Below are 23,619 nucleotides of genomic sequence, written 5' to 3' on the forward strand. Positions count from 1 at the left end.
TGCATTGGAGAGAAAATATACCAGATGGAATTTACTAATAAAGCCATACCCTATATAAAAAAGAGACATTCAGAAGTCCTGTCTTCCTAGGGATCAGACCTTGCAGCTCCCCTCTGGCAAAATTAATTCCTTTCTTCATCATTATTTACTCGTGACTAGCTGCAATCAGATACCGCCAGATTAAAAACTTGCCTAACTGGATTCTGCTCTTTGCTGGGATGAGAATATTTTGTGATTTCAAGAATATGGAAGACTGCCTTGATAAAGAACAAGAACCTATTCTTTAGGAGAATGGGGCAGAACAGAGAAACAGAGTCAGGCTTGGCACTGACTTCTAAAATTCCAGCTCCCCCTGTCTGTAACAGGATGGGGGATGGGAAGCAGCTTTAGTGAGTTGCAAACAAAAGTATCTAGCAAGGAGTTAACCCTTGCACACTGATACAATGGAATGCTGTGTATTAAAAAGAATGACATGGCTACTTATATGGAAAGATCTTCAAGATGTTATTAAGGGGAAAAAAGGGAGAAGCTCAGAAATACGTATTTCATATATTCAACCACACACATATATATCTGTCTGAACATGTACTATGATTTTCTGGGAGAATAAAATAAACATCATTAGCAGTGGTTCCCTCTGGAGGTTGGGGGTGGGAAGGGGAGTGCTTGAAATAATTTTATGACTTTTCAGTTTAAAATATACACATATAGGGGTGCCTGGGTGGCTCAGTGGGTTGAGGCCTCTGCCTTCGGCTCAGGTCGTGATCTCAGGGTCCTGGGATCGAGCCCCGCATTGGGCTCTCTGCTCAGCGGGGAGCCTGCCTCCCCCCACTCTCTGCCTGCCTCTCTGCCTACTTGTGATCTCTGTCTGTCAAATAAATAAATGAAAATTTAAAAAAATAATAAATAAAATAAAATATACACAATATACCTCTCCTTGGATTCAGCAGAGCCAAGGAGTCTTAAAATCACTCATCTGATGGATTGCATTAAACACTTGCATGATTCTAGGAAAAGGCAAAGAGTGACTTTACCAAGTTCCATGATCACTTGATTGCTGACAAGAAACCTCCATAAATTCCAATATGCACAAACACATTTTAAAACTTTCAAGATACTGTTTAATCAGTAGTTATAAGGCACATTTGTTAGACCTGCGCTTCAACAATTACACAGACATCACTTAAAGTTATTAAAGTTGTCAAAACATATAAAAACATTCAAGTAAGAGGTATGCAAACCAGCAGCATTTAACCAAAACAAAGATATTAGCATAAATCAGGATCAATTTTATAACAGGGAAAGAATGGAGCTTCCATCTCACACATTTACACACACACACACACACACACACACACACACACACAATCTTGACTGTCCTCAGAAGCATGTTGAAGGCAAAAACATCTCTATAAGTGTGCTTGGCAAAAATGCCAACAATTAGATTTTTTTCAAGCGAGGACAGAGTGAACTTTTGGTTACTCAAAATTCCATGATACTCGGTTATTAGCTTGAAAAGCTCATCAGTCTCACGGGTACATAAATATCCAGTGTTAATGCTAACTTTGGGGAAGAGCCAGAAAATGATCAGGCAAAGGGGCAAATACACAGAAATGTGTGTGCCACGGCAAGCTCGCTTTGCTTCTCGGAGCAAGGAATCATTTTTGAGTAACGGAGGGTAGGGGTGATGGTGGGAAATACTGTTAGCAGCAGCTTTCTAAAACATGTGCCAGCTTTAAACTCCAGGCTACTCCCTAGGAAAAGCTTTTGAGCCAGTGAAGGGAAGGAAAACAACAGAAGAAAGGCTCACATAGTCTGTTACAAAACTAAGTACTTTGGAAAAGATCCTGAAGACGTTAAGACGAGAACTGATGATGTGAAACAATAACTTAGGCTTATATTAAAAGGTTCAGAGCTATCAATTTTGGGTAAGCTTATGATGAGGTATTTACTGCACCTTTTTCCCCCCTGTAATAGAATCCCTGAAGCAATACTCTGCATATTTTGTAAAATATAAAAGAGCCCTTAAAATATGGCTATGTGCCTTGAAGATGCCAGCATTCAGTGTACTCCGGGTCACTGGCACAGGCTGGTCTGAGGCTGCAACCCACAGCCCTCCGGCGCTCCTGCACATAAACCCTGTGCTCCGTGCACGTCCCCACCCGCCCTTTTCAGCCTGGCTCTGAAGCGTGTAGTGTCCTTCAGAGATGGGGACCTCAGTGCAGCAAGGGAAATGGCATTTTGGAAGACTTGAAAGACAAACTTTGCCTCTTAGTTTTGATGACCCAGGGCCCTCTGCTAAGTCTCAGAACTCAGGACCAGGACGGACCCAGCACCGTAGAAGCAGCTTCCCCCAGAGTACGAAGGCTGTAGCAAAATGCCCCGGGAGCTAAGACGTCAAGGTCCTCGACCTGCAGCCATTCCCCTCCTCCTAAAGCTTCATCCAGGCTCTTCAGACACTGCTTACTGACGCAGCAGGAATGGCTTTTCTCTCTCATATAACTACCAGGTAGCTGGGATCACATACCCATCCTCTCCATGTTTCCACCCTCTGTTCCAAACATCCCACAATTCGAGGATTTCTCTTTATGGGAAAAAAAAAAATCGGGTCTCATTTTAAGTCTGAAGGGTTACTACTTCTGAAGGAACGCTTCTCAGCCTAAACCCCCAGAACCTGGCTGCAAAGGAACTAGCGCAGCTTCATAACTGGGTGACCGCCACAGTGAACCATAAAAGACCACACAAATGAGCTTTTTGAAAAATATAAAAGGGCTCTCCTCCTCAGTTTTTGTCCTGACAGCTTAAACGGCTTAAGTCAGTTTTAGGGGAGAGTCACTAAGCCGTTGGTCTACAGGCAAACACTTGGGTTCAAACCAGGCTGCTTTTTCTAAGTCACGAAAGCCTTCCACAGGGGCCGGTCACCAAAAACAATGCCACGGCACCCGCATGAAGAGAGCTGCCTGCAGGAAAGACCTGAACTCCAGAAAAATATATTTTACAAGTTCTGCTCCAAACCCAGGTGGACTGTGTAGGCTCGGCTGGTCACAAGGTCAGCTTAACGAGCAGGATCCTCATTGCCCATCCAGTCGGTTCTTCATATCCTTCTGGGCTTCTGTTAGTTTCTGGATCAGGTAACGCTTGTCACGACTTTCCTAAAGGTAGAAATCAGCGCAAGAACACATTCAATATATTTGGAAACAAATGTCTTCATTTCAACCTAATCAATTACCCGTCAGACTCAGGGTTAAGGATCCCAACCCCTGGACGGTGGTAACAGCCTCCAGACTGGTCAGCCTCTTGCCCTCTCGCCCCTCCACAACCTCTTGTCCACAGAGGAGCCAAGAGTCTTTAAAAAAATAGACGTCAGACGGATGGGGCGCCTGGATGGCACAGTCGGTTGAGCGTCCGACTCCCGGTTTCCGCTCGGGTTGTGATCTCAGGGTCATGAGACTGAGCCCCAAGTCGGGATCCACACTCACTGTGGTGTCTGCTTGATATTCTCTCTCAAAATCTCCCCCGCACTGGCTCACGCACATACTCTCTAAATAGTAAATAATCTTAAAAAGAAATGTACATCAGACTGCTACTGTAATTGGTTTCCCATCACACTCAGAATTAAACCCAAACTTGTCACCAGAGCCCTCACACTGTGCCGTGACCCCAGCAGACAATCCAGCATCATCTTGACTCTCCGGTCATGCCACCTGTCCCCGGGAGTGGCCTCGCTGTCCCCTCTGCCTGTTACTCTCATCCCCAAGGCCTCCCACAATGGGCTCCTCATCCTTCAAGTCTCAGCTCCAATGTCACCTCCTCCAAGAGGCCCTCCATGGCCACCATCTACAGCCGCAGAGGGCCGTTCCTCACCTAACTCTCCCGTCTGTGTTATCTTCACAGAGGCTCCCGCTACTGGAATTCATGGTTTCTCTGTAACTATTCAGCAGTCTCGTCTCCCTCTGTCACCACTGTATCCCAGCACAGTATGAGGGGCAGGCAGTGATCACTGTACACACTGAAGGCATGGACAAGCCCACGACTGCGTGAAGATGGAGAAGGCCTGGCCCCAGCGCAGTTCTGGGAAGCAGTGGTGAGCCGCGCCACGGCATTCCATCCCCTCTGTGGGGAAAGTGCCACTCTCCTTTAGGTGTCCTGGGTAGATGTCCCCAGCCATGACCCTCTGGACCTGCTCTTCCTTACCAGGGACAGCTGCTCTCGGAGCTGGACCACCACCCGCTTGTGCGCTCCGGCCAGGGCGATGAAGTAAAACATGATGAGGCTGTAACACAAGGAAGCGGTCACTAGGGAGTCTGTGCCAGCTGAAGGGCTGCTGGATAAACAACGCGGTCCATTTTGCCCAAAACAGGTTCACTTCTGTTAGGAAAAGAAAGAAAGAAGGGAGGGAGGGAGGGAGGAAGGAAAAATCTGGGGTGTGACGTTCTGGGTTCAAGCCCCGCACTGGGTGTAGAGATTACTTTAAAAAAAAAAAGGGGGGGGGGACGCCTGGGTGGCTCAGTTGGTTAAGCCACTGCCTTCGGCTCAGGTCATGATCCCAGCGTCCTGGGATCGAGTCCCACATCGGGCTCCTTGCTCAGCAGGAGCCTGTTTCTCCATCTGCCTCTGCCTGCCACTCTGTCTGCCTGTGCTCACTCTGACAAATAAATAAATAAAATCTTTTAAAAAAAGGATGGGGGGGAGGAAGGAAGGAAGGAAGGGATCTCTCCTAAGCAGAGGACATAACAGCCCCAGAGGAGTATTTAGTTAGCAGTGGCAGTAGAGACTGATTCATGCCTTGCTTTTTAAGTCAATATTAAAAGTTGTTGTTGTTCCCCTGGCACACACAGTATGACAGGGAAAGAGAAGGAGATAGTCCAGACAGCTCAGTATGGAAGGAAATGGCTGTGAATGATCACTTCCCTGGCCCCCGCTTCCTCATCTACAACGAGGATAATACAGTAAAACCCGGGGACAAAAAGCCTAGGATAATAGATCTTTGAATAAAAGCAACTGGCTGTTGGCTCCTGTCTTCTGTGTGGCCCCAGATCTCAGAATGGGGGTGGCTGAAGTTATTATCTTTGGGGACAGGGGCATGTGGAGTGGACGGCGAGCCGTCAGGAAAACAGAAGGCAACCTCATTCCATTCCATGAAGGGGAGGTGGTTTCCTGTCTAATCTCCCCAGATAGGGCTGAGGAAGTAATGGAATCGCTCATATCAATGATACTCTTCTGGAACACACTGTGGCCACAAGGCAAGAATGGCCAGATCAGGCAACTGCCACCAGATGGTGCCAGCCAAGCCATAGCTTGGAGTCGAACCCCCTAGGACAGAGTAGCTGGATCCTGAAGTACTCAGAATCCCAGGCTGACTGTCTGCATAGCTTCCCCAAGCCATTTTATTAATCTCTATCAAAGGTATCCTACCTTTAACAAATAAATTTTTCGGGTTCTCTTCTTGCATGGTGGTGGGGTTTTACTGTCAGACTATCTATATCAAGAGATAATTGCAATGATTTCATTACAGTTAATTCATGCCAGCTACAATCAATTCTAGTTATCTGTAGTAGTTACATTCTATAAAGCCTCCAGGAACACTGACTTAGTGACTTCTGAACCAGTGCCCCCAGGGGACAGACTGGGGCAGGTTCCTTGAGTCACCGGTCACGACATTTTTGTCACTGATCAATACCCTCTTTTATGTTTCTTATTTATTGAGAAAGAAAGTTATCAAAATATAACGTTGTTTTTGTTTAAAGACATCTTATTTAGATATTATTGTTGATTCATTAACATTGAACCTGGCATCACCAGCTCTATAATGCATGCCCGAATGAAGCTTATCTAACTTACATATTTTCTTCGCAGGGCACATCACAAGCCCTCTTGCACCTAGGAATGACTAGAAGCCCTTCAGTATGCTTGGGGCCAATTTAAACAGTGAAATGACCCACCAAAAGCACAAAATGCCAGAAACCTGGCCCCACAGAGATCACAAAAGGACACTTACTCTTTTTTTTTTTTTAAGATTTTATTTATTTATTTGACAGAGAGAGATCACAAGTAGACAGAGAGGCAGGCAGAGAGAGAGAGAGAGAGAGAGAGAGAGAGAGAGAGAGATGCAGACTCCCTGCCGAGCAGAGAGCCCGATGCGGGACTCGATCCCAGGACCCTGAGATCATGACCCGAGCCGAAGGCAGCGGCTTAACCCACTGAGCCACCCAGGCGCCCAAGGACACTTACTCTTAGTATGAGAGTTGAAACAAGACAGACTACTGAGCATTGTTTGACTCTAGCCAGTAACATGCGTGCTATGGTGTGAATGTTTGTGTGCCCCCCAGATTCATGTTTGAAATCCTAATCCCAAGGTGATGGTATTAGGAAGTGGGGCCTTTGGGAGGTGCTAAGGTCATGAGGATGGTGCCTTCATGAATGGGATTAGTGCCCTGATCAAAGGGGCCCCAGAGAACTAGCTCATCCCATCTGCTATGTGAGGATATGAGAAGTCTGCAAGCCAGAAGACGGCTCTCACCTAACCACGCAGATGGACACCTTGACCTTGGACTAGCAGCCTCCAGAGCTATAAGAAATAATTGGTTATAAGCCACCTAGTCTATGGTATTTTCTGTAAGCAACAGCCCAAACAGACTAAGATAGTGATTTTTGGGTGACTCCAATTTTTTGCCACTCTGTGCAAGTCCACAAATGACCATGAACTTGCCTCAAGCACTGATTTTGGGGTTACGAAATATTTTAGCAAGTAGGCATATTCACAACACAGAAACAAAAAATGGAATCCATTAATAATCAGGATAGACTATAATTAGAACAACACCCAGCACATAGTAAGACCTCAATGTACATTTGTGATTAGAATTATTTTATTATTATTTTTTTTTATTTAATGTAGGCTCCACACCCAGGATGAAGCCCGATGTGGGGTTTGAACCCCTGACCCTGAGATTGAGACCTGAACTGAGATCAAGAGTTAGACACTTAGGGGCACCTGGGTGGCTCAGTCAGTTAAGCATCTGCCTTTGGCTCAGGTCGTGATCCCAGAGTCCTGGGATGGAGCCCTGAGTCGGGCTCCCCGTTGAGCAAGGAGCCTGCTTCTCCCTCTCCCTCTGCCTACTGCTCCCCCTACTTGGGTTCTTTCTCTCTCTGTCAAATAAACGAATTTTTAAAATCTTAAAAAAAAAAAAAAGAGAGAGACACCAAATGAGCTACCCAGATGGCCCTAGAATTACTTTAACACTCAAAATGAATCTCTATGCAGAAAAGATTCTTGTCACCTTGATATAGAACACCTGTCATTTACTGTGCTTTTACTAAGGGCCAGGTCCTCTGCTACCCATTTCACTATGTTAACTGTATTGCCTTCTTCTCACAACCCTATGAGGTATGTGCCATTCTTACATTTTCCAGGTGAGGAAACTGAGGCACAGGGGGGACACATTCTATGTATAAGTAGTGGAGACAGGGTTCAAGTGCAAGCTTCTAATTCAGTGCTCTTGTCTCTCCCCAGTAATCACTTTGTTTATCAAAGTACAAGTGATTTTGTAAATAATAATATTAATCAGCAATGGTTATTGGGTTTTTATGGCAGGCATTGGGCTAAGTGCTTTAGCTGCAGGATCATTTTTTTTTTTTTTAAGATTTTATTTATTTCTTTGACAGGGAGTGAGAGAAGGAACACAAGCAGAGGGAGTGGGAGAGGGAGAAGCAGGCTTCCCGCAGAGCACGGAACCCGATGTGGGGCTTGATCCCAGGGACCCTGAGATCATGACCTGAGCCAAAGGCAGATGCTTAATCTTACTAGACCTGCTCAATGACCCTCTTTTTTTTTTTTTTTTAAAGATTATTTATTTATTTATTTGACAGAGAGAAATCACAAGTAGGCAGAGAGGCAGGCAGAGAGAGAGGAGGAAGCAGGCTCCCTGCTGAGCAGAAAGCCCCATGTGGGGCTCGAACCCAGGACCTGGGATCATGACCTGAGCCGAAGGCAGCGGCTTAACCCACTGAGCCACCCAGGCGCCCCGCTCAATGACCCTCTTAAAGAATCACTATTTTGGAGCCTCCAGGTGGCTTCCAAATCTTGATTTTAGCTCAGGTCATGATCTCAAGGTCATGAGATCAAGCCCTTTGGCAGGCTCCTGCTCACCACAGAGCCTGTTTGGATTCTCGTCCTCTCCCTTTGCCTTTGCCCCTCCCCTGTTCACATGTGCATGTTTTCTCTCTCTCTCTCTCTCCCCCTAAATAAATACATAAAATCTTAAAAAAAAAAATCACTGTTATGATGCCCATTCTAAAAATGGGAAAGGGGGGCGCCTGCATGGCTCGGTGGGTTAAGCCTCTGCCTTCGGCTCTAGTCATGATCTCAGGGTCCTGGGATCGAGCCCCGCATCGGGCTCTCTGCTCAGCAGTGAGCCTGCTTCCTCCTCTCTCTGCCTGCCTCTCTGCCTACTCGTGATCTCTCTCTCTTTCTGTCAAATAAATAAATACAATCTTAAAAATAAATAAATAAATAAATAAATAAATAAGTAAATAAAATGGGAAAGGAAGGCTCACAAAGGTTCAGAAACTTTTTAAAGATTTTATTTATTTAAGAGAGAGAGAGAGAGAGAGAAAGACAGAGAGCACACAAGCAGGGGGAGCAGCAGAGGGAGAGGGAGAAGCAGACTCCCCGCTAAGCAGGGAGCCCAACTTGGGGCTGGATCGCAGGACCTTGGGTCATGACCTGAGTCAAAGGCAGACACTTAAATGACTGAGCCACCCTGGCATCCCCTACCTTCTTATTAAAACATTTGATTTGAGAGAGAGCACACAGCAGGGAGGGGGCAGAGGGAGTGTATAGCAGGCGAGCTCGCATTTCCCAGCGGAGAAGGCTCCATGGGCCTGCACGGAGAATACTTGCATGGGTCCAGGCGGTTCTTACTCACCAGATTATCATGAAGAAAGGCACTGCGAAGGCTTCCGATGTGACGCCATAGACCAGGGACTGCAGAGAGCTGGGAAAGGTGCTCACTGTCTTGGGGACCACCTCCCACGTGGTGTTGAAGTTGGTGAACGGCCCACAGGCTTTCGAGGAAGGGATGCTACCAAGACATAGACCCAGGGGCTCAGGGTGAGGCACGGAGCACAGGCTGAGCGTCTGTCCTCTCACACCCACAGGCTCGTTACCGAGCCTGAGTGACCCGAGAGGAATGCCTGGTCTTATGGGCCGAATGGAATGTTCTGGTCAAAAACGCTGACCCTGAAACTTCATCTAGTCTCTAGACTGACTTTCAGGTCACAGGAAATTTAGCACAGAAGAGCAAGTTAAATGGCACTGTGAGGTAACAATCAAACAGACCCAGAATGTGATGGTGATTTTATTCACCGATCTCTTAATTTGGAGGTGAGGAAACTATTGTGGACTCTGCAAAGAATCAAAGATTCTGTTAAATGAATTAATTTTTTAAAAATATGCTCCACACCCACCGTGGGGCTAGAACTCACAACCCTGAGATCAAAAGTCATATGCTCCACCACTGAGCCAGCCAGGCGCCCTTCAAGAATCCACGATTAAAAGAGAGTAAAGAGGAGCGCTTGGCTGGCTTGGTCAGATTGAGAATACAACCCATGATTTCAGGGTCAGGAGTCCAAGCCCCACATTGGGTATAGAGATTACTTAAAATAAAATTAAAGGAGAGTAAGGAGACATAGCAATGAAAAGCAATGGGTAAAACATGAAAGATGCTCATTTTAAAAACAAGGCCATAAAAGACTATCTGGGGACAAATGGAGAAATTTGAAAATGGCAGAAATATTAGTATTAATTACATACAATAATGTTATTGCAGATGCGTGGGAAGGAGGATGCTCTTATTTTTAGAAGCTGCACGCTCAAGTATTTAGCTCCAATTCTCCATGCACCCCCAGATCTCAAAATGGGGGTGGCTGAGGTTATTACTGAGGTATGCCGTGGTGTCCATAACAATCTCAAATGGGTCATGACAGCCATAAAAAATGTAGACGCAGAGAGAGAGAGAAAACAAATGCAGCGAAATCAAAATGTTAACAACTGGGACATCTAGTTGAAGGGTATAGGAGTCTTCGCTGTTGCCATTTTTTCAAATTTTTCAAAATAAAAAGTAAGGAAAAATCAAAATTACAATGGAAAAAATTTGTTATTAAGACCTACAAAGAAAAAAAAAAGACCTACAAAAAACTCCCTATATTCACATCACAAAGATCTGTGTGTATGATTTTCCATTGCAGCTCAACTTTATGGGTTAAGAAACACTCTGGGGGGGCGCCTGGGTGGCTCAGTGGGTTAAGCCGCTGCCTTCGGCTCAGGTCATGATCTCGGAGTCCTGGGATCGAGTCCCGCATCGGGCACTCTGCTCAGCAGGGAGCCTGCTTCCTCCTGTCTCTCTGCCTGCCTCTCTGCCTGCTTGTGATCTCTCTCTGTCAAATAAATAAATAAAATCTTTAAAAAAAAAAAAAAAAAAAAGAAACACTCTGGGAAGCAACCTAACTATTCCTTAAGGAAATGGATGAACAATTTATGATCTATTCATAAAACAGAATGCTAAAAAAAACCACTGAAAGAGACACAGAGATCTGAAAAGACTGGTTCCCAGGCAGAAACTAAGTAGTTGGGAAATAGGACTGGAAAATGAATTGCCATTATATACTCTTATACTTTTTGAATTTTGTGTCATGTGAATGTATGTATTATATAAAAAAAGTCAGAGCTAAAAAACATTTAAAACAACGAGAGTTCTATATATGTTGGTATGGAAAAGGGCACAATATAAAATTAAGTGGAAAAAAAAAAAGCAGTCAATCAGAGTTACAGCATTATTCCATATGTGTCTTTTAAAAATAAATATATTGTTAAAAAAAATCTTAAAAAAATTTTTTTTAAATTAAATTAAATTAAATTAAATTTTTAAAAAAGGGGGGGTGCCTGGGTGGCTCAGTGGTTAAAGCCTCTGCCTTCGGCTCGGGTCATGATCTCAGGGTCCTGGGGTAGAGTCCCGCATCAGGCTCTCTGCTCAGCAGGGAGCCTGCCTCCTCCTCATCTCTCTCTGCCTGCCTCTCTGCCTACTTGTGGTCTGTCTGTCAAAAAAAAAAAAAAAAAAAAATCTTTAAAAATAAATACATTGTTCATATGAATTTCTGGAAGTATTCATAAAATATTAATAGTGGTTACCTTGGCAGAATGGGACCAAGAAGGGAGGATGAGTGGCACTTTTTTTCTCTTTAATTTATACCCTTTTGTACTGTTTGACTTTTTATATAACATCTATTATTATAACAAGAAACAATAAAAATATATATACTCAAACTGGTTAAAAAACAAAATCTGAGAGACAGATTCAAAGTTTAAGAATTTTTTTTTTTAAAGATTTTATTTATTTATTTGACAGACAAAGATCACAAGTAGGCAGAGAGGCAGGCAGAGAAAGAGGAGGAAGCAGGCTCCCTGCTGATCATAGAGCCCGATGTGGGGCTCGATCCCAGGACCCCAAGATCATGACCTGAGCCGAAGGCAGAGGCTTCAACCCACTGAGCCACCCAGGCGCCCCAAAGTTTAAGAATTTTAATTTAAAGATGAAATGAAATTGCATGAGAATAAATCAGAGAGATTGGTAACCTATAATCCATGGGCCAAATCTGAACCATCATCTGTTTTTTATAAATAAAGTTTTATTGGAACACAGTCATGCCCATTAGTTTGTATATTGTCTGTGGCTGCTTTCATAATGACACAAGAGAGTTAAACAGTTGCTACTGACACTATATGGCCCACAAAGCCTAAATATTTAGGCTTGCCCTTTACAGAAAATATTTACTGGCCTTTGATATAAATGGCTATACACCTAGGAAGTAGGGTCACTGGAGCTTGAACCCCCAATTTTTGATCCTTAGTCTTAAGCATTTCTACTCTTACCGAATTCCACACTACACTCTATATTCCTTGTGGCATGTCTGAATCATCTCTATACTCCTAGCACCTAGCACAGTGCTTGTCACACTGAAGACACTCCAAGTCTTCTTATTTTTGTAACCAGAAACAAATGAGATTAGAAGAGAGGTCCCAGGCAAAGGGAGTAGGGCAGGACAGACCTGCTGGCACTCTCTAGAACAAGGGCAACAGTGTAAGCCCAGCTTCTGGAAGTGGACCAGGACATTCCAGCATTCAGAGAGAGATTCCAAAACAAAGGTGGGCCTGGCCAAACCAGGAGTGACTTACCGACTTTTGTAGATGGAACCTCATGAGGAAAGCCAGTAAAGGATTTAAGGGACCCTTGAACAGAAAAGAGGGATGTGCCAAGAAGCAAACAAATGTTCTAGAAAACAGAGTCATATTTACCGTGCCATGCTGATTGTCAGAGGTATTATGGCCAAACACAACCCAATCAACAACACCAACAAGAAGAAGAAATTAGAATTGGAGGCTCTGAACTGCCTGGGGGAGGGTCGGCAGGTATGAAGAAGACTCATCTAAAGGGAGAGAAGGAAAGAGAAAAAAAAGTAAGAGTCTAGCTTCCTTAAAGATCAACGAGCCCATTCATGCATTCCAGTGGGAATGTAAACTGGTAGGACTTTTCCAGAGGGTAGTCAGCAATCTAGATCAAAATGAAACCTAGGGGCGCCTGGGTGGCTCAGTGGGTTGGGCCGCTGCCTTCGGCTCGGGTCATGATCTCAGGGTCCTGGGATCGAGTCCCACATCGGGCTCTCTGCTCAGCAGGAAGCCTGCTTCCCTCTCTCTCTCTCTGCCTGCCTCTCCGTCTACTTGTGATCTCTCTCTGTCAAATAAATAAATAAAATCTTTAAAAAAACAAACAAAAAAAAAAAAAAACAAAAAAAAACCAAAATGAAACCTGATTCATCCAGGCCTCAACCCTGGGGAAATTCATCCCAATGAAAAAATCGAATAAAGGGGCCAAAATACATGGATATGGATGTTTACTGCTGCAGGTGCTAATGTGTGGGGATAACTGGAAGCAACCAAAATAGCAATCAACAGGGGCTGCTTGAAGGTTCAAGGGCATCTGCACAGTGAGATACTGGGGAACCCTTCGAGAGGGTGAGAGAGCTCTACGTCCCCAATGGCACTGTGAAATGTGCCCTATGATCTCATTTACGTTTTTGGGTCTTTTTGTTTTGGTTTTTTTTTTAATTTGACAGAGAGAGGGATCACAGGTAGACAGAGAGGCAGGCGGGAGCGGGAGCGGGACTGGGGGGAAGCAGGCTCTGCGCCGAGCAGGGAGCCCGTTTCAGGGCTCCATCCCAGGACTCTGGGATCATGACCTGAGCCGAAGGCAGAGGCTTTAACCCACTGAACCACCCAGGCACCCCCTCATTTACGTTTTTTAAAAAGTATTCTTCATAGGAGTTTAAATATGCATTAAATGGATCTACGCTAACAAGGAACAAGAGAGATTTTGTTTGAAATTTTTATAAGCATATTTATTTTTCCTCGGTATTAAAAACAAATATTTCCAGGGTGCTTGGGTGGCTTAGTTGGTGAAGCATCTGTCTTTGGTTCAGGTCATGATCTTGGGGTCCTGGGATCCAGCCCCATGTTGGGCTCCCTGCTCAGCAGGGAGTCTGCTTCTTCCTCTGTCCCTCCTCCTGCTCTGTCAGTCGCTCTCTCTCTCACGCTCTTTCTCTCTCTCAAATAAATAAATAACATCTTTTAAAAAAATAAAAATAAAAAAAATAAAAGCAAATTTTCTACCAAGGTGAAAAAGACTTGTGGAAACATCAAGTGGAAAGGAGTGAAGGGTACATTTATAGGCATAAAATTTCTCCTTAATATTTTTAGAGACTACATTACTGGGAGGGGGCCTTAAGCTGCTCTTACCTCAGCAGTAGTCAGAAAATCTTGTGAGCTGGACGGCAATGAGCGCCAGGGATCCCCGGTGTCCTGTTTGGGGGTTGCTGGATGGTCAGGCCTGTGGTGTCAGAATTCAGCCCAGTACCCATGACCTACTCTGTTACCCCCACATGTCTTTACTAAGCCACGCACCAGAAAAGCACTGGGTGACCAATATTTTCAGGGAAAGGAGAAAGTTCTAAGTTTTCTCACATCTGTCTCTCCTTTGGTGCTTTCGACCAACTCAAGTTTCCACATGAAAGCACCAGAACATTCTTCAAAGGCCAAAACATCTGGGTTGGAAGTACAGCCCAATTGAAGGTGCTGCTTACCTAAGGATTAAAGAGCTTAGGCCCTCGAATGACGTAAATCTGGAGTCACTTGTAAGCTGTGTGACCTGGGGCTACTTACTTAACCTCTCTGAACTTCAGCTTTCTGATTTGTAAAATATGGTTAACATCAGTACCTACTTCAAAAGATGAGCGTAAGCATTCCATGATGACCCATGTACAGTGTTCAGCAGAGTGGGGGCACATGGTACCCTTACAACCGTTATTACTGTCATTATTATTAATGCTATTATTATTACCTCCATTTCTGAATCCTTAGGGCTTGGCATAATAGGTAATAAGTAAGCGTGGGGCCTGTTAACAGAGGGCAACTCCAGAAGAAGGGTTGGAAGTTACTGTATACATATCTGTATATAGTTTATAAAGGTTGTTTTTTTTTTTTTTTTTTTAAAGATTTGTTTTGAGAGAGAGTGCCTGGGGTATGCAGGCAGGGGCAGAGGGAGAGACAGAGAGAATCTTAAGTAGACTATACTGAGTCTGGAGCCCGATGCAAGGCTTGATCTCATGACCCTGAGATCAGGACCTGAGCCAAAACCAAGAGTTAGATGCTCAATTGACTGTGCCACCCAGGCACCCCTGTCTATAGTTTAATAGTGAGCATATATTGCCTCAATAATAATAATAACAACAGCTCAGTTAATAAGCCCAGATCAATTAGTCATTCACAGAGCACTCTACCCAATAAGCACTTAGTTCAGCCACAATGCTCGGGGACTGTGAGCCATTTGAGGAGCGACACAAATACTTGAGACCTGAAAATAAATACATCGGCTCCAACATCCAAATGGAAAATTATAAAACTTAAATGAATAGATGTTTTGTGAAACATCACCAAAATATGCCACTGCCCACTGATGGCTCAGCTGTGGCTCCCCTCTTAATTTACTTACAAAAACAACATTAAAATCACAGGAGCAAAAAAAGTCTTAACAAAACTCTCAAAATTATAAAGATGTGGAAATCCATCCCAAGTCTTTTTTTCAGAATAAAAATACACCAAATAAGAGATGTAATTTTGATAAGTCTGATGTGTGTGTGGGCTGTAGACACACAACCTGCTGAATGTCTTGGGAGGCCAAGAATAGTCCAGAATATGAGCTCCCCCCACCCCCGCTCTCCTTACCTCTTTCACATAAAAGATGATAATGAACTTCAAGGTTGCAATGGCAGGGAGAAGAGGTGAGAAAAAGGCTCCAATCCAGCAAATGGTTTGCCCATAGACGATCCCCAGGACGTTATCAGGAATGGCAAATTCCTGTTGTCCCCAGCACTGAATCAGCTTCCAAGAAGAACAATAGGTCACCAGGAGCCTGGACATGAACAGGACAATTTGTCACCTGAACTGCCAGTGCCTGCCCCGACCACAGAACCACGTCTACCCCATCAAGGCTGTTTCTACACACATTTCTCGTGCCTTATAATTTGTCAGTGTAGCCCCTACTGATGGGCATTTAGGTTGTCTCCAGTGTTTTTGCTGTTATGTGGCACTCTACAGTAAGCAACTGTGTGTGTGTTAATCTCAGGCCCCTGGTCCTAGGGGCCAAATGAGTTAGACAAGTTTCGTTTTCCTCATTGGGAATGTGGGGGAATTTTAACCCGACCAACTTCACCAGGTTGTGGTGACAATGGATGACACAGGCAGTCGCCGTGCTCGTTTGCCACTCAGCCCAAAAAGTAACGTGCATTCACACAGAAAATGGCTTATGAGAACCCTATCACCAAGCTTGCCACTTCTTGGAATCCTACATTCTCTCCCTCTGCCCCTCCTCTCACCAGCCCCCAACTCTCTCTCTCTCTCTCTAAAAAAAATAAAAAATAAAGAAAAATAGAGTCGCCTGGGTGGCGCAGTCAGCACGAAGCTTAAATAGCTTGCCCAAGGTCACATGACCAGCAAGTGGCAGTGCTGGGGCGTGAACCTGGAGGGTCTCCCCTGACAGTAGCTGTGCTGATGGCCAAAAGCCATCTCCATGGAAAGCGCCATTTTGGTTCCTGCTGCCTTTCAAGGGGGCACCTAATGGACTATGGGGTCAATGGCCTAGAGGCAACTCTGTCTTTGGATAGTTGTCAGTGATTTCTGTGAGCTGAAGAGCAGCTGTGATGGGAGCCTCCACTGGGGATATGGAAGGGACTGGGAGGGGTAGGCGGAAATCAGAGGAGTACCCCTCACACTTACTTTCTGGGAAAATCCACAAAAACCGTCACAGCCAAGATGATGATGAGGTCAAAGATCATCAGCTTGTACATTTCCTGCCCAACCTGGGTCTCCCAGCACTGAAACCAAAGAGTTCAAGAGAAAATGAGGCCCAACATGGGGCAGAGAAAGCCAGGTTCTCACACTCCTTCCAATAGCCCTGTCCAAGCTCAGATTCTGCTGCCTCTGGAGGCCATCCACTGACGCTCGTCAGAGATCCAGTGCACACTCTGGTGTCCAAGCTATAGAAGGGCCTGCTGTGTGAGACTCGGCTACACAGCAGGAAAGCAGATCAGTTGGGATTCAAACCCATAGCTTTGAGGGCTGTTCTCTTGACTTTGAGCCTGTCACACACCTCCCCACCCCCACCCTGGCCAATTACCGCCCCCTGCAGGACGCCCCCATCCCTTCAGGCTCACCGGGTAGAGTTTCTGGTTGTAGCCACACAGCTCACAGGAGTAGTTATCACAGGATGTAATCTTGGAGCCCAGGGTGAACACCAGCACACAGATGGTAGCCAGCCGCATAAAGACACACCTGCGGGCGGGAAAAGAGGGAGGGGAAGGGATGGGAAGAAGCCTCAGGGCAGGCGGGCTACCTGAAACTAAGGCTAGAGAGCAGAAAACCTTCAAACCAAACTCACAAATAATCAGAGAGTCTGTTTGGGATTCTGAGAACGTTCTAGAAATGGATAGCAGCGCTGGTGGCACAGCATGGGGAATGTACTTAATGCCACAGGACTGTACACTTACAAATGTCTGGGGGCACCTGGGTGGTTTAGTCGGTTAAGTGTCTGTTGATTTCAGCTCAGGCCATGAATTCAGGGTCCTGGGATCAAGTCCCATATCATGCTCCGTGCTCAGCATAGAGTCTGCTTGAGATTCTCTCTCTTTCTCCCTCGGCCCCTCCCCCTGCTGGTGCACGCTCTATAAATAAATTAAATAAATAAATAAATAAATTTAAACTTTATTTATTTATTTTTTAAAAAGATTTTATTTTTTTGAGAGAGAGAAGGAGAGAGAGAGCAATAGAGCACAAGCAGGGGGAGCAGCAGGCTGAGGGAGAGAGAGAAGCAGGCTCCCTGTTGAGCCAGGAGCCCGATGCAGGGCTGGATCCCAGGACTGGGATCATGAGCTCAGTGGAAGGCAGACACTCAGGCACTCTAAATATTTTTTTTTAATGTCTACAATGGGGGCACATTCAGGGGAGCATGTGGTCTCAAGGTTGTGAGTTCTAGTCGCACACTGGGTGAGGAGATTACATAAAAACAAAAATCTTTTTTAAAAATGTCTAAAATCGGGGGCTCTGGGTGGCTCAGTGGGTTAAGGCCTCTGCCTTCGGCTTGGGTCATGATCCCAGGGTCCTGGGATCGAGCCCCGCATTGGACTCTCTGCTCGGTGGGGAGCCTGCTTCCCCGTCTCTCTCTCTGCCTGCCTCTCTACCAACTTGTGCTCTCTTTCTCTATCAAATGAATGGATAAAATCTTAAAAAAAAAAAAAAAAAGTCTAAAATGAAGGGGCGCCTCGTAGCTCAGTGGTTTAGGCCTCTGCCTTTGGCTCAGGTTGTGGTCTTGGGGTCCTGGGGTAGAGCCCCGCATTGGGCTCTCTGTGGGGGCGAGTTCTCTCAACAGGGAGCCAGCACCCCCCCCACCCGCCCGGCGCCCCACCACCGCCTGCCTCTCTGCCTACTTGTGATCTCTGTCTGGCAAATAAATAAACAAGGGGCGCCTGGGTGGCTCAGTGGATTAAAGCCTCTGCCTTTGGCTCAGGTCATGATCCCAGGGTCCTGGGATTGAGCCCCACATCGGGCTCTCTGCTCAGTGCAGAGCCTGCTTCCTCCTCTCTCTCTGCCTGCCTCTCTGCCTACTTGTGATCTCTGCCTGTCAAATAAATAAACAAAATCTAAAAAGTAAAAAAATAATAAAAAGATGAAAAATAAATTAAAAATGTCTAAAATGGTAAATTTTATGTTATGTATGTACTTTGCGACTATTTTTTTTAAACGGCAAGGGAAAAAAGGATGAGAAAGCTGGGAATTCCTAAACCCATGATGTTAGAGCCACACTACAGAACATGATGCATTGCTGAAGGGAACTAATGGAATCTTTTAAGTATGAGCTTTGAGGGGCGCCTGGGTGGCTCGGTGAGTTAAGCCGCTGCCTTCGGCTCGGGTCATGATCTCAGGGTCCTGGGATCGAGCCCCGCATCGGGCTTTCTGCTTGGCAGGGAGCCTGCTTCCTCCTCTCTCTCTGCCTGCCTCTCTGCCTGCTTGTGATCTCTCTCTGTCAAATAAATAAATAAAAAAAAAAATTTTTTTAAAGACTTTTATTTATTTATTTGACAGACAGAGATCACAACTAGGCAGAGAGGCAGGCAGAGAAAGAGAGGAGGAAGCAGGCCTCCCGTGGAACAGAGAGCCCGATGTGGGGCTCGATCCCAGGACCCCGGGACCATGACCCGAGCTGAAGGCAGAGGCTTTAACCCACTGAGCCACCCAGGCGCCCCAATAAAATCTTAAAAAAAAAAAAAAAAAAAAAAAGTATGAGCTTTGAGTGACGTCTGATATACTGAGAAGGGGAAAAAGCATGTTACGGAGTGTCACTTATATATGATCTTGTTTCTCAAAGAACACAAAATGTGTGAGTAAACACCAGGAACCCCACAGATGAGGGCTCTCTTGGGAAGCAGGATTCGAGACAGGAAGGCAGAGTGGGCTAAATTTTTGAAAGATGCTTTTCTATTGTTTGGCTATTAAAAAAATGAAATATGAAAAAGTGGGGGGAAAAGCAAAGCCACACATCTGCTCACTCTTCTCATTACGTAGCATGCCACCTGACAGCCTATCCCTCCTGCTGGAATTCGAGCACCCAGCACCACTCAGGAGGGGCCCATAACTAAAGATGGAATCAAATAAAAAGTCAAAATCAACACTGTAGTTTATAGCAACTGCGGGCAACAGAATGCAGAACATAAAGAAACAATGAATTAAATCCACACAAGGGGACATGCTACAGGATAAATGTTCATTTCTTCCACAAATCCATGGCCTAATGAAAGGGGTAGGGGTTCTTAAAAGAGTAAAGGGGGCTTAAGAGACATAACAACCAAACGTAGCATGTGGCCTTTGTCTGGATCCTGCTTTGAACCAACTAATCCTGGAAAGTCATTTGCAACTTCATTGGGAACTGACTTAATTTTATGAGGTGTGATGATGGTCTGTTAAGGGGGGGAAAAGGTGAAAAAAGATTTGCTTAAAATAATCCAGCTAAAGTTGGGGGCGGGGACAGATGAAACAAGATCAGCAAATGGTTGGTAATGATCAAAACTAAGTGATGGGCATATGGAGGCTTATTATACCTTCTGTTTCTGTTTGAAATTTTCCAAAATAAAGTTTTTTTAAAAAATACAAATGCCATCTGAGGCATGAAACGCTCTATTTCACACAGTCCCCAGCTGGTCCTCTAAACTTACTTGTGTTTGCTCCCTAGACCCTGCTTTACAGCTGTCCTTTCTTTCTTTTTCTTTTTTTGGGAAAGATTTTATTTATTTATTTATGTGACAGAGAGAGAGAGAGAGAGACAGCGAGAGAAGGAACACAAGCAGGGGGAATGGGAGAGCAGACTTCCTGCTGAGCAGGGAGCCCAACACAGGGCTCAATCCTAGGACACCGGGATCATGACCTGAGCTGAAGGCAGACACTTAACAACTGAGCCACCCAGGTGCCCCTCTTCTCTTTTTTTCTCTTTAAGAAACTGAGTGTTTATTTAGAATGAGAAGAGACAGTACAACAAATTATAAGCAGTCAGCTACAGCACAGTCAGTGACCTGGCAACACTTTCTCGGCCCTTACTAAGCCAGCAGATGCCCCAGGTTCCTGGTGTAAGCACTTGTAAGTCTCCTCCCAAGGGCCATGCACAGGGGCCTAGCGAGGTGGGAGCATGGGGAGTTGATGCCTCCGGGAGCCGGCCACCCTTATGAAGTACAGGACAGACACCTTGGTGGGTAGGAACCCACTAATCTATATCCCACCCAAACACCCAGTTTCCTAGTAGGGCCGAGACCCGGCTGCCAACAGCCCCAATAAGATACGCTTTATCAGCTGCCTTCCCTTTGCTGTCTCATTTCCTCATTTCCCTGCTGGTATACTGTCATTCCTAACATCTGAGTAATCCCAGGGCCCCACCTTATGCCCTCAGCTGTCAACGTGCTAATACGTGAACCAAAAATATAATACCGCTGGGTCCATGCTTAAGTCAAAGAGATTTCACTGCATGGGCAAACTCTGATTCATTGATGTGGGCTGTTCTTAGGTCAGCAGGAAAAGGGGCCACAAGTGATTAACAAGGTCTGCCATGGGCAAGTGGTGACCTGCTTGGCATGTCTAGGCATTACCTAAGGATTGTCAGCCGGATCTCAAAGCCTGGAGAATAATCCTCATAGTGGATGATCTTGGCAAAGATCATTGGGGTGATAAAATTGGCCAACGTGATCACAATAGAAGGCAGGTACAGTATCAAAAGGTTCTCTCCAAAAACCATCTTGTCAATTTCCTATGAAGATAACAAAAGGAAGTTGCATCACATATGAAATGACCTTGAAAGAACGAACTACACGGATGTCAAGTCATTATGCTATACATCTTATGTTATATGTCAACTATGTCAATAGAACCGGAAGAGAAAAAAAGAACTCCGCTATATATATTTAAATAACAAACGAAACATATATGTCATTCAGCATGGCCCCTAAACATAAGCCATTTTCTGGGGTCCTTGGGCCACTCAGTGGCTTAAGTGTCTGACTCTTGATTTTGGCTTAAGGCATTATCTCAAGGTCGTGAGATCAAGCCCCATATCTGGCTACACACTGAGCATGGAGCCTGCTTGGGAGTCTCTCTCTCCTTCTTCCTTTGTCCCTCACTCTCTGTCTGTAAAAAAAAAAAAGGGGGGGGGTGCCTGAGTGGCTCAGGTTGAGCCTCTGCCTTCAGCTCAGGTCATGATCTCAGGGTCCTTGAATGGAGCCCCGCATCGGGCTCTCTGCTCAGCGGGGAGCCAGCTTCCCCCTCTCTCTCTGCCTACTTGTGATCTCTCTCTCTCTGTCAAATAAATAAATAAAATCTTTTAAAAAAATTTAAAAAAAATAAAAATAAACATAAGTCATTTCCCTTTTTGGATGTTCGAATAGAGGAATCATGCTCTAGTATCAGAGAAAGAAAAATTAGCTCTATTGGATGAATTAAGGTCAAGTATTAAAGAAAATTCATAGTCTATATTAATGGGTAATTTAAAGTATTTTCAAGGCCATAGTAGTTATTGATTTGGACTAGCCATTCTCTCCTTTCAGAGTACTAGACTATTTGACCACATACACAGCTATCTGGGGAAAAAACTATTATTTCCTGGCCTCTCTTAGAGTGAGTTACAGCTATCTGACTAAATTCTGGCCAAAGGGATGTTAGTAGACGTTTTGAGTGCAAGCACTTAAAAGGTCTTGCCCTTGAAGAAAAGGGTATACCTTCCCATCCTTCCTGTTGGCTAGAATGTGGACATGCTGAACTATCTCGTACCACACAGAAGAGGGCATACCCTAAGGATGGCAGAGCCACAAGATGGAAGGAACCTGGGCCCCCTCCTCCAATGATTGATTGAATCAAAGCCACCAGACCAACGTGGATTTTTTTTTTAATTTTTTTTTTAAGATTTTATTTATTTATTTGACAGACAGAGATCACAAGTAGGCAGAGAGGCAGTCATAGAGAGAGAGAGAGGGGGAAGCAGGCTCCCCGCTGAGAAGAGAGCCCGATGCGGGGCTCGATCCCAGGACCCTGAGATCATGACCTGAGCTGAAGGCAGAGGCTTTAACCCACTGAGCCACCCAGGCGCCCCCCAACGTGGATTTTTAAAACCACTGCTATTTTAGGTAAACTGGGGCCGCAGCTAATCAGTAGAGGAGTTGAGGAGTAAATGTAGGTAGGCAAACCTGAATTTGAATACTGTGGATTCTTGGAGGAATTCCAAACACTCTTGTTGGATGGTCTTATATTTTTATTAAAAGTAGAAATTGGGAGGGGCGCCTGGGTGGCTCAGTGGGTTAAGCCTCTGCCTTCAGCTCAGGTCATGATCTCAGGGTCCTGGGATCGAGCCCCGCATCGGGCTCTCTGCTCAGCAGGGAGCCTGCTTCCCCCCGCTCTCTGCCTGCCTCTCTGCCTACTTGTGATCTTTCTCTCTGTCAAATAAATACATAAAATCTTAAAAAAAAAAAAAAAAAGTAGAGGGGCGCCTGGGTGGCTCAGTGGGTTAAGCCGCTGCCTTCGGCTCAGGTCATGATCCCAGGTCCTGGGTTCAAGCCCCACATCGGGCTTTCTGCTCAACAGGAAGCCTGCTTCCTCCTCTCTCTCTCTGCCTGCCTCTCTGCCTACTTGTGATTTCTCTCTGTCAAATAAATAAATAAAATCTTTAAAAAAAAAAAAGTAGAAATTGGGGGCTACTGGATGGCTCAGTGGGTTAAAGGGTGTGCCTTCGGCTCAGGTTGTGATCCTATGGTGTGGAATCAAGCCCCTCCTTGGGCGCCCTGCTCAGCGGGGAGCCTGCTTCTCCCTCTCTCCCCTACTTATGCTCTCTCTCTCTCGCTATCTCTCTCTTTCAAATAAATAAATAAAATCTTCAAAAAAAAAAGTAGAAATTGGTTACCTCTGATTTTCAATTCTCTGAACAGTCGAACTTAGATCCTTACGTATAAAACAGAAATGATGATGGTCTCTACGTCAGAGGCTGGTAATGCACTTGGCACACCTAATGTCCAACCAGGGTAACAGTTAAACTGACTTTCACAGAGTACTCACTTTTTTCATGTGCTCTTGTGAGAATATTGTCGCTCTATAGATTGCATAAAAGCATGCGGCTAAAACGGCTAGAACAATACAGTTCAAAAACAGTCTCAGAGAGTAAATCCGTATGGTCTCTTCTGATGTCCTTTCTGCTATCTTCTGCCGAATTCTTTCTTCCTCGAGATCGGCCTGAGGGCCAAAGAAAACTCATCTGTGAGCACGAGGTGAAGGGATATTCAAGGGTAGAACCTGGAATTCATCATCATGGTCCATCCATCCCCCTTTAAGACCTTCTTTAAATGTTCACGTCTGCCCAGGTATCTTCCCAGACCAAGCCCAACCAGCTTTCATGTTTACTAAGGCCTAAGTCAAGGTAGAACCTCCTATCTATG

The 23,619-nt window shown here is 45.1% G+C and overlaps 1 protein-coding gene across 4 annotated transcripts in view; it reads right to left on the minus strand.

Moving 5' to 3' along the window:
- Nucleotides 1-1,967: 1,967 nt before the first annotated feature.
- Nucleotides 1,968-23,619, minus strand: part of TMC7 (transmembrane channel like 7) — a 59,503-nt gene continuing 37,851 nt past the window's right edge. The window contains exons 8-16 of one of the 4 annotated variants that reach the window (XM_047714431.1): nt 23,243-23,416; nt 20,794-20,951; nt 16,822-16,939; nt 16,385-16,482; nt 15,335-15,521; nt 12,353-12,483; nt 8,928-9,083; nt 4,195-4,273; nt 1,968-3,152 (exon numbers count right to left, since the gene is read on the minus strand). In XM_047714431.1, coding sequence (XP_047570387.1) covers nt 3,072-3,152; nt 4,195-4,273; nt 8,928-9,083; nt 12,353-12,483; nt 15,335-15,521; nt 16,385-16,482; nt 16,822-16,939; nt 20,794-20,951; nt 23,243-23,416 — 1,182 coding nt within the window. In that variant the 3' untranslated portion in view covers nt 1,968-3,071. The other 3 variants (XM_047714433.1, XM_047714432.1, XM_047714434.1) reach the window with 3 other exon arrangements.

Source organism: Lutra lutra, chromosome 18 (assembly GCF_902655055.1).
Source record: "Lutra lutra chromosome 18, mLutLut1.2, whole genome shotgun sequence".
NCBI lineage: Eukaryota > Metazoa > Chordata > Mammalia > Carnivora > Mustelidae > Lutra > Lutra lutra.